Source organism: Xiphophorus couchianus, chromosome 5 (genome assembly GCF_001444195.1).
Source record: "Xiphophorus couchianus chromosome 5, X_couchianus-1.0, whole genome shotgun sequence".
Taxonomy (NCBI): domain Eukaryota; kingdom Metazoa; phylum Chordata; class Actinopteri; order Cyprinodontiformes; family Poeciliidae; genus Xiphophorus; species Xiphophorus couchianus.
Genome location: NC_040232.1, coordinates 1,489,618 through 1,500,333, shown reverse-complemented (window position 1 = coordinate 1,500,333; position 10,716 = coordinate 1,489,618). Strand labels below are relative to the sequence as shown.

The following is a 10,716-nucleotide window of genomic DNA, read 5'->3' as shown; positions in this document are numbered from 1 at the left end:
GAAAATGAGGAACGCTTCACGAATTTGCGTGTCATCCTTGCGCAGGGGCCATGCTAATCTTCTCTGTATCGTTCCAATTTTAGTATATGTCCTAGAGAACTAGGACACTAGCATGCTGTCTCAGAGCAGTATTTATAGCCCTCTGGTTCACCCCCTTCTCCTCAGCGGTTTTACTTTCACTTTCATAACAAGAGAAAACCTCCAAACATGAAGATCTGCTGCTAAATAAACTTTTACCTCCTTCCTGTACTTGACTACTTTAAAAATATACCCAAACTATCCACAAATTTGTTGTTTATTCTTGTAACCTGGTCGTTTCTGTGCACAGATGCATGATGGGTAATCTTGTACTCCATTACAAAGTAACCAGCCAGCTGAATTCACAAGAACCAGAGCTTTGACAACAAATATCAGGCTCAAAGCTCTCCCTGCCATCACCTGTGATTATGAAAGGTAAATATGAACACACTAATATCTATAAGACAAGACTGAATGAGAACTACAGGAGAAAAGTGGTTTGCTCCGGTTAAACTGAGCCATACGATGTTTGGTGTATGACTGCCATCTGCTGGACAAACCGAGCACTGCAAAGCCCAGAGTAACCCTGAAGTTTTCAGCAGCGTTACTCTGGTTTCTGGGGCAGGAGGAAATCACAAACCAAAGTTCAAATGTAGTATAAATACTGAAAATAAACACCTACCTGCTCCCCAACAAAACACAAAAAACCCTGGTGTATTCCCTTCTGGTGGTCAAAATCAATCCCAGAAACCATAAATTATGTCTGAAAAACGAAACTAAAGCAACAGCTGAAACAAGGAATTACAGCCGTATTAAGAAAAAAATAAAATTACAGGAAATCGGAATATTACCAGGAGTCATAATATTACGAGAATAAACTTGAAATAATACAACAATAAAGTCATAATATTAAAAGGTTAACATTGTAATGAGAATAAAGTCAGAATACTTTTAAAACAAATTTATAATATGAGAATAAAGTCGTATAATAATAAACTTGGAATAATACGAGAATAAAGTCATAATGAGAATAGTCGTACAAGAATAAATTTAAACTAGAAAATTTCTGAGGAAATTTAAAAGGGTCAGATCAGCGTTTTGATCTGACCCGAATCATTGCTGCGTTGCCTAACAAGTGCTTAGTGGATTCACTATGCTAACGTTAATGTATCAACAAAAATTATGCAAAATGCTAAGTTTAGATTAAATGCTGTCAGTAGCATGTGCGGTATCACCAGCATGTTGACTTACATTGACTTAATCCATTCAGTATGATAAACACAGCTATTAAACTAAAAATGAGCTAAAATGGTTGTTCTAAGTACAAACTAATGTTAGCATGAGGACTAGCACTAGCATGTAGCATCACTAGCATGTAGATACAACCAGGAGGTTGAGGGTTGTCCTTAGCGTGTTGAGTAACACAAAATTAATCCATTCAGTATGCTAACAGTAGTGTACAAATTAAAATGATCCCAAATGCTAAGGTTAGCTAAAATGATGTCAGAAGCATGTGGGGCATCACCAGGATGTTGATTTATATTGACTTCATTCAGGATGATAGACATAGCTAATAAAAAGTGCCTATTTTAGGTGCAAGGCTAATGTTAGCATGAGGGCAATAGCTAGCATGTAGAGAGATTAGCATGTTGACACTACCAGTAGGGTGTAGGTTATCACCAGCAGGTTGACAAACACTGATATACTCCTTTTATTATGTAAAACTTTGCTTTTATATAAAAATGAGCTAAAATAACAATGTTAGCTTAAATGCTACATTTAGTAGCACTTAAGTCTGAAAACTTACTGGAGATGGCATCCAGCTTTCTCCTGTCCAGAAGCAGCTGAGCATCTTCTCTGCCTCGTTTTCCCCTTGAAGGTCACCAGCAACATCAGCAACCAGTGGGAGGATTTCTGCTGGGTTCTTCCTTCTGAGAGCTTTAGGCTTCTGTGTATGCAGTGAGAAACAAAAAAACAAAACTAGAAACAACAGTCATGTTTGTATAATACCTAAATCCTAATAGATTGATGTCACTTTGGTTTGAGTCAGTAGGGTTGTGGTTATGGTTAGGGTTAGGTTAGGGTTAGACACCTTGTTGGTCCGCTCTGTATCCTCCTCAGCAGTGCATTGAGTTTGCATGTCGTCTCATAACGAGTACAGCATAGGAATAGCAAAGGAATAAAACTGGACAGATTTAATGTCAAACCCTAATGCCATAATCCTTCATTTGAGGGGGGTCTGCTACATACATATTTATAGGTTCTCAGCCATCCAGGACATGGAAAAATAAAAACAGAAAAACGTATAACGCAACTTAAGTTATTATTTAAATAACACATAACTTGTATTGAGAGCCACTGCAATAAATCAATATTTATGAAGAATTTTATGAAGAGGAGCTACTCATTAAAACTTGTTTTATTTTGAACCTTAAGGTTTTGTAAATGTGTAGATGAGATTAGATGAACTACGCTCATATCTAAAGATTACATTTCTATCTTAGTTTGACTTCTACTTGTCTCAACAGGTTGTTTACTGAGAAAAACACTTTTGATATGCATCAAAAATGACTACATATTAGTCATTTTTGGTGGTGCATTTGGTCAGGTGCTTTATTCCACCCCGGCAGTGGGCGTGAGGATGGGTCAGACCAAGGCCAGGCTTGGTGTGAAACATTACATGTATGCCAAGCCGACAAAGTGGGACCTGAGATTTATTGTACTGGCTGATATAAATGGCTCTACTGTGGATTTCCAGCTACACACTGGAAAATCTAAAACATCATCAGGAAAGAGTCTGTCGTTGGATGTAGTGAACACATTAGTCAACAAAGAGCTCGGGCCACATTGTGTACACTGACAGCTGTTATAGCAGCCCCGTCCTCCTGGAGCCCTGACATCCCACAAGTTGAGGTCCAGTCTGGAGTTTGTCGCCACGAGATAGATAAATAAATAGCCATTAAAAAATATAAAATTTTGCAGAAGAAGAAGAAGTCTTTCTCCTCCGGAGCAGCAGGGGGCGATAAACTGTCTGTAGGCTAGCTGCTAGCTGCCGGTTGAACAGGAAGAAGACCGAGAGCGCAGACAACAGTGTGGCTCCTGCCTACCTCTGAACAGGTGAGTTTTATTTGCCCCTTTAACTCCGATTAAAAGAAAGTGACCCAGGTCTGGTCTGGCCGATGATCCGGATGGTTCTGACCGGGGGAGAAGCCCGCCGTTAAAACGGAAGTGGTTTAAACTGAAGCTGTTAGTCGTAGAGCTAACAGATGCTAACATTAGCCTGGCGTGCTAAAATAGAATAAATGAACTAAACATTCATAAAACATGAATTTATTGATGAGTTTCGCCAGAATATTCAGCCGAGGTATAAATAAAGTAAACCGTTTTCCATCTTCAGCTTTGAGTTTCCTCCTTCAGTCCAGTTTGTTCAGTATTTCTTTAAACTTTTTGCTACAGAAATAATTGATCAACCTGAAGGTGATAAATGTTCTGGTTATAAAGGGTTCAGCAAGACGGTCAATGTTGAAACAGAAATCTCCCGTTTGAGTCCATCTGTTTGTTATATTATTATTTTAAATGACCTCACTGTATCATCTCTTGTTTTTATTTTAAATTCAAAACTACTTGATTAATCCCAAAGGGAACTTAAATGAGCTAACTGTAGCATCTGAGCGTTAGGATGGAGACATCAGGTTCTGTCCGGTTGTTCCGCTTTGGGCCAGCGATGGAGGAAATCATTTATTCTGCTTTAGTTTTCTGATTTTCTGTTGAACGACATCATTTAACCCATAAAATAAAGAGGTTAAAGGTGAAAAACCTAATTAATGTGACTCAGGGTAACCTTTGACCCAGCAGCAGAGTTTAGGTGTCTGGATGTTTCAGAACCATCAGCAGGCCCAGTCCGGTTTCAGGGCGACATGTTCCTACGCTCTAAGGATGCTGAGAGGGTCCAATCAGTCAGGACGGGTCCAACGCCCGGGCCTGGAGGACGACGGGTCGCCGTGCGCCCCGGGGCGGACGACGGGTCGTCAGCATCTCTCCTCGTGTTTCCTCAGATTCAGACATGGACATTCGGCCGAATCACACCGTCTACATCAACAACATCAACGATAAAGTGAAGAAAGAAGGTCAGTGCAAACTGCTTTGCTATCTTCATCTTCCAGCATCTACATGAAGCATTTCTATATTTTGAGGAAAAGGTTCAGATGGTAAATCTGGTGGTAAAGCTGACGGTTCTGTTTCAGAACCCACAACCCGACCCGAGCACCAATGTGGCTAAAAAGTCTCAGATTTTCAATTTATTCTTTTATTTCCTCACTTTTTATAAAACAGAAATATTTTTATCAGGGCAACACTGCAAGACTTTTTGTTTAATTCTGAGAATATGGTTGTAATTTTAGCTGAATAAAGATTCGTCATCTTACCAGAATCGTCTTAAACTCCTGAGAAAAAGTTGTTTTCCAGTTATCAGGATCCGTCTGGTTTCTAAGTCCTGCTGCAGATAAAATATGTTAAAATATGAATTATCTCCTTGTCTGAATTAGAGGTGTTCCTATCGATCTGCCACCGATCATAATCTGCCGATTTCCGTGAAAAAGTGTATGATCGATCACTGTCTTGTTGCCGATCACAAACCGATCAGCTGCATCTCGCTTCTCAGCCTGCAGCTGGTCTCCTGTTTCCTTCTCACTGCGCAGCAACAAATCGTGTCGTGTGAAACTATAACGCTCAGAGTGAACGGGGACGTTTGCGTGTTGCGGCGGAGGATGACCTCGCTGGTGAAGCTCGTCACAATGCATCAGGGCCGTGCAGAGAGCTTTGGAGGGCCAGGGGCTCAAAGTTAAACAAGGGCACATTGAACAAGATGTTCAAACACCGTACAGCAACAACCCATATTGATCAATACCCTCAACATAATTTCCCAAGATGCTTAATTTTTTCATAGTTCTCACGAAATTACTTCTCATATTTTGACTTTATTTTTGTAATTGAATAAATGAAATGATTTCGTCCAGACGAGCAACGCTGAAACGCAGAAATTAGATTTAGTTTATTAAAATAAATCAAAATTAGAATTAAAGAAATTGCAGCAGCAGACAGGAAGTGATGCAGAGTGGGGATGTTTATCGATTCCAGAAAATCAATTCAGACCATTGATCGGATGTCATCGCTGCCATATGACAGGATTACGGGACGGATCAGAACCGCTCGTAACAGGAGAAAACTAAAAAACTAAATATGGAGTTTCTCAAGGCTGAGAGCTGGGACCAAAGCTTTTCACTGTATATTAACGATGCTACATTATTAACATGCAAACATTTTGTCCTGGGAATGATTTAAAAACAATTATAGATCATAGGCGGGGTAAGCGTGGAGGGGTGCGAGCTAGGCTAAAGCTAACACCACACCGGCTCCCTTTACCCAGCATTTTCCTCGCCAATGTCCGTTCTCTGGCTAATAAAAATGGACGAGTGACGACTATCCATCACGGGTGACAGACGGATTATGGACTCAAATGTCATGTTTTTCACCGAAACATGGCTAAACAACAGCTGCCCGGATAATGCTATCCAGCTAAGTGGACGCCACACACACCGAGCCGACAGGACAGCAGATGCTTCCGGCAAGACCAGAGGCGGATGTTTGTGCATTTATATTAACAAAGCTTGGTGCACAGACTCTGCTACTACCGAGAGTCACTGCTCACAGAATGTGGAGTTTTTAATGGTCAAATGCAGACCTGATTACCTCCCAAGGGAATTCACCTGGATCATCCTTACTGCCGTGTACATCTCCCCGGATGCTAATGCCAAGCTAGCCATGAAAGAACTCTATGCGGCTATTAGCAAACACCAAACCAAATACTCCGAGGCTGCTTTTATTGTTGCAGGTGATTTCAATCACTCCAACTTGAAGACAGTTCTTCCCAGATTCCACCAACATGTCTCCTGCCACACCAGAGGAGACAAGACCCTGGACCATGTCTACTCCAATCTGGCTGGAGCTTACAATGCGACACCCCTCCCCAACATCGGACAATCAGACCATCTCTCCCTGTTCCTCACACCTCGGTACTTACCACTCATCCAACGTGTGAAACCTGCCGTGAGGACAGTAAAGGTGTGGCCAGAGGGCTCAGACGCTGTGCTCCAGGACCGGTTCAGGAATACAGATTGGACTATTTTCCACCATACAGACTTGGATCAGTACGCCTCATCTGTACTGAACCATATTTCCACCACCATAGAACGTGTCACCACCTGCAAACGCATTACCATGTACCCCAACCAGAAACCCTGGATGAACTGAGACGTTCGTCTCCTGCTGAAGGCCTGCAACATCGCCTTCAGGTCAGGGGATGCACAGACTTACAGTGCAGCCAGGGCTGAGCTGAAGAAGGGAATCAAGAAGGCCAAACACCACTACAAAAGGAAGGTGGAGGATCATTTTTCTAACGCCAACCCCCGACGTATGTGGCAAGGCCTTCAGATTCTCACAGACTACAAGAACCCCAATACCACCCCCGCTTCTACTGACGTCTCCTTCCTCAACGAACTTAACAACTTCTATGCTTGTTTTGAGAAAGGGAATACCACAACTGCAACCAAAGCAGCTACCACCCCAGGCCAACAGCCACTGACTTTCCTCCCCACTGACGTAGGAGCGGCTCTGAGCAGGATTAAATCCCACAAGGCTGCGGGTCCTGATGGCATACCTGGACATGTCCTCAGAACGTGCTCTGGGGAGCTGGCAGGAGTGCTGACGGACATCTTCAACCTGTCCCTGGCCCGCGCTGTGGTACCGACCTGCTTCAAGTCTACCTCCATCGTCCCAATCCCCAAGAATCCCAACCCAACCAGACTCAATGACTACCGCCCAGTAGCCCTTACCCCCATCATTACTAGGTGCTTGGAGTGGCTGGTCTTAGCACACCTCAGATCCTGTCTCCTCCCCCACACTAGACCCCCACCAATTTGCATACAGGCAGAACGGGAGCACAGAGGATGCAGTCTCTATAGCGCTGCACTCTGTCCTTTCTCACCTGGACAGTAAGAACACTTACGCCAGACTGCTGTTCTTAGATTTTAGTTCAGCATTCAACACTGTCATCCCATCACAATTCATTACCAAACTCACAGACCTCGGCATCAGTCCACTCATGTGTAACTGGTTGCTCGACTTCCTGACCAGTCGACCTCAACATGTCCGGCTGGACAACCACTTCTCATCCACCATCATCATAAACACCGGAGTGCCACAAGGCTGTGTGATGAGTCCTTTCCTCTACTCCCTCTTCACCTACGACTGCAGACCTGTCCACGGCTCTAACGCCATCATCAAGTTCGCAGACGACACCACGGTGATCGGCCTCATCAGAGATAATGACGAGGCCTCTTACAGGGAGGAGGTAGACCGTCTGGCTGAGTGGTGCGACAAAAACAACCTGCAGCTGAACACCGAGAAGACCAAGGAGCTTATCGTGGACTTCAGGAGGAACGCTGACCTACATCCACCCATCCACATTAAGGGGACAGTGGTGGAGCGTGTGGACACCTTTAAGTTCCTGGGAGTCCACATCTCCGAGGACCTGACTTGGACGACCAGCTGCTCCAAACTCATTAAGAAGGTGCATCAGCGCCTCTTCTTCATGAGGACCCTGAGGAAGAACCACCTGTCCTCAGAGATCCTCACGAACTTCTACCGCTGCACCATTGAGAGCATCCTCACCAACTGTATTACAGCTTGGTACGGGAACTGCTCTGTCTCCGACCGGCAGGCGCTGCAGAGGGAGGTGAAAACTGCCCAGTATATCGCCGGGGCACCGCTCCCTGCCATCAAGGACATCTACAGGAAGCCGTGTTTGAAAAGGGCCGGGAAAATCACAAAGGACTCCACTCACCCAGCACACACACTCTTTTCCCTCCTGCCCTCTGGGAGGCGCTACAGAAGCCTACGGACCAGAACCACCAGGCACCGGAACAGCTTCTTTCCCACAGCTGTCAGGCTTTTGAACGCCTCCTGACATAAAACATAAACTATAAGGACTGTACTCCCCTATCCTCTCATACAACAATAACACATGGACTATCCTCACACACACACACACACACACATCACGGACTGTTTTCTTCACACACACATACAACCTGTAAATTTTATCTGCCATTATTTATCTATAATTCATTCCTTAACATTCTTGTATAATCTGTATAATCTGTGCATATAGCTCCCATATTTATATATATACACAATATCTATATCTCTTGCTATAACCCCTTATAGTCCATACATACATAGTCTTGTACATCTGTAAATAAATATCTATATCTCATAGAGCACTTCTGGATAGATGCAAACTACATCTCGTTGCTTGTACTTGTGACAGTGCAATGACAATAAAGTTGAATTCTATTCTATTGATTCTATATTTGTGACATATGAACTCACTGAGTGGCTTCAAATATTAAACCATTGATACGTTAAAATAAACCAAAATTCATGATTTTTGGTAATGGAGATTATTCCTCTATGATGTAGGAGTAATCGGTTCTGACTTTCTCCTGCAGAGCTGAAGCGTTCGCTCTACGCGCTCTTCTCCCAGTTCGGCCAGATCGTCGACATCGTGGCCATGAAGACGATGAAGACGAGGGGCCAGGCCTTCGTCGTGTTCAAGGAGCTGACGGCCGCAACCAACGCGCTGCGCCAGCTGCAGGGATTCCCCTTCTACAACAAACCCATGGTGCGCCGCCGCATGCACCGCGCAGCTGACCGCCTCTAGCCTCTTTAGCTGCGGTGCTAACCGGTTCTGCTCTCTTCCAGAGGATCCAGTACGCTAAAACCGACTCGGAGGTCATCTCTAAGATGAAAGGCACCTTCAGCGACAAGGAGAAGAAGAAGGAGAAGAAGAAGAAGGCCCAGGAGGCGGCAGCGGCAGCTAACGCCGCTAAGAAGCCTTCAGCGGTGGGTGACCCCTGGCTGACCCCTGTATGACCTCTGGCTGAGGTCACATGCTCCACAAATGGTTCCTTTCTGTTGGATCACAGCTGCTGTCTGTTTCCTGTCTGCAGATTCTAGCTGTGCCTGCGCAGACGCCTGCAGTTCAGGTAAGCCGTCTGCGCTCACCTGAGCCGGTTCTGAGGCTCGCCGCCGACCCGTCCAATCAGAACCTGACCCAGAACATCCATGGCTTCAGTTTGGTTTACGGAAATCTGAACAGTGTGGCTTAACCCAGTCCAGAGGTTCTGGTCTCAGTAGAAACCAAATGGCATCATGGAGGAACCCAGCATCAGGTCGGGAGGTTCTGGTTCTGTTTACAGCAGGTTAGGCTGTCTCACGTTAGCTGCGTAAAAGTCGGATAAAATGTTACACGAGCGTTCAGACGCTGTGAAAACGGAAACGATTTAGGTTCACGTTTCGAGCAGATCGGACCGTTCTGGGTGGAACGACACGAATCGGGCCGTTCAGAACCAACCCGTCTCTTTTCTGTTCTCAGGTTCCAGACAATCCTCCAAACCACATCTTGTTCCTGAACAACCTGCCAGAGGAAACCAACGAGATGATGCTGTCCATGCTGTTCAACCAGTGAGTGCTCTGCCCCTGCAGACTAGCCAGCAGCAGTTAGCAAACACCACTGAGCTCGTTACAGCAGCTGCTGCTCAGAGCATCGCTAGTAAAAACATTAAGGGGCTAATAGAGGAGCCATGTTGGGACAACTTCCTGGAGGCGGAGCTTTAGAAAGAGCAGGAGCTTCTTAAAGAGACAGAAACCCAAAAGAGACGTTAAATCAGGAAATCAAATTTCTTTTAAGTCATGACTGATTTATGTAGTATTTTCTAACAACTGAAGGAAACAGTCACTGGATTAAAATGATTCTGTGTTCCTGGAAAACAGAAGATACCAGCCCTTTAACAGGAAGAAACATCCAGCAGAAGCAGAGCAGAAATCTGCTGGCGCTAAGTCAGGGCTGAGTCACAACTCAGTGACGGCATCAAGGCGACACGCTGCCAGATCATAGCGCAGAGGCAGGAAGGTGTTTCTGGACAAAAACTTTAGTTTGTCTCTGTTTAAATGAAACATTGCCAGGTCTTTAAGTCCTACCTGTGGCCTAAACAAAGTCTCTGCAGCTGAGCTAAGGACCGCCCATCTGATTAGCATAATGACCCTGATGTTGGGTCTTAATGTTTCTGTTGCTCTGCGTCGGTTTCTGCAGGTTTCCGGGCTTCAAAGAAGTGCGTCTGGTTCCGGGGAAACACGACATCGCCTTCGTGGAGTTTGAGAGCGAGACGCAGGGGGGCGTGGCCAAAGACGCGCTGCAGGGCTTCAGGATCACCGCCACCTGCGCCATGAAGATCACCTACGCCAAGAAGTAGCTGCTCCGCCCTCACTCTGGACTCACTTTTACTTTACTACTGTTTCTTTTTGACGGATTAAAGAGTCGTCTGGATTTTTGTAAAATAAATGGATTAAGCGACTCGTCAGTTTGGTTTCTGCCTTCTGGGACAAAATATTGATTGAGAAAAAAATTAAATTATAAATATGACAGGATGATTTTCTCCTAAAGGAAACTGAAACAGTTTCTATAAAGCAGAACATTTATTAATATTTAGATCAAATCAGGAGTTTTTATGAGATGCATGGTTTATTTCTCTAATCTGAGATCAATTCAGAACATTTTGGTTCTGGGAGGGCTTTTAATTT

General features: G+C 44.4%; 1 protein-coding gene and 1 non-coding gene across 2 annotated transcripts; one reads left to right on the top strand and one right to left on the bottom strand.

Moving 5' to 3' along the window:
• Positions 1–106, bottom strand: LOC114145667 (U6 spliceosomal RNA). The gene has a single exon (XR_003595753.1). It is a non-coding gene; the product is annotated as a U6 spliceosomal RNA (small nuclear RNA).
• A 2,874-nt stretch (positions 107–2,980) lies between these two features.
• On the top strand, positions 2,981–10,489 carry snrpb2 (small nuclear ribonucleoprotein polypeptide B2). Its single transcript, XM_028017825.1, has 7 exons — positions 2,981–3,135; positions 4,074–4,145; positions 8,586–8,758; positions 8,839–8,979; positions 9,087–9,122; positions 9,512–9,600; positions 10,229–10,489. The coding sequence occupies exons 2-7, from the start codon at positions 4,082–4,084 to the stop codon at positions 10,386–10,388; spliced, it is 663 nt and encodes a 220-aa protein (XP_027873626.1). The 5' UTR covers positions 2,981–3,135; positions 4,074–4,081; the 3' UTR covers positions 10,389–10,489.
• The last annotated feature ends 227 nt before the right edge of the window (positions 10,490–10,716 follow it).

Excerpts from the sequence above, each read along its gene's own strand:
- snrpb2 (XM_028017825.1), top strand. The coding sequence starts at position 4,082 with ATGGACATTCGGCCGAATCACACCGTCTACATCAACAACATCAACGAT. Across the intron at positions 4,146-8,585 it reads CGATAAAGTGAAGAAAGAAG|AGCTGAAGCGTTCGCTCTAC; the intron begins GTCAGTGCAAAC and ends TTTCTCCTGCAG. Across the intron at positions 8,759-8,838 it reads CCTTCTACAACAAACCCATG|AGGATCCAGTACGCTAAAAC; the intron begins GTGCGCCGCCGC and ends GCTCTCTTCCAG.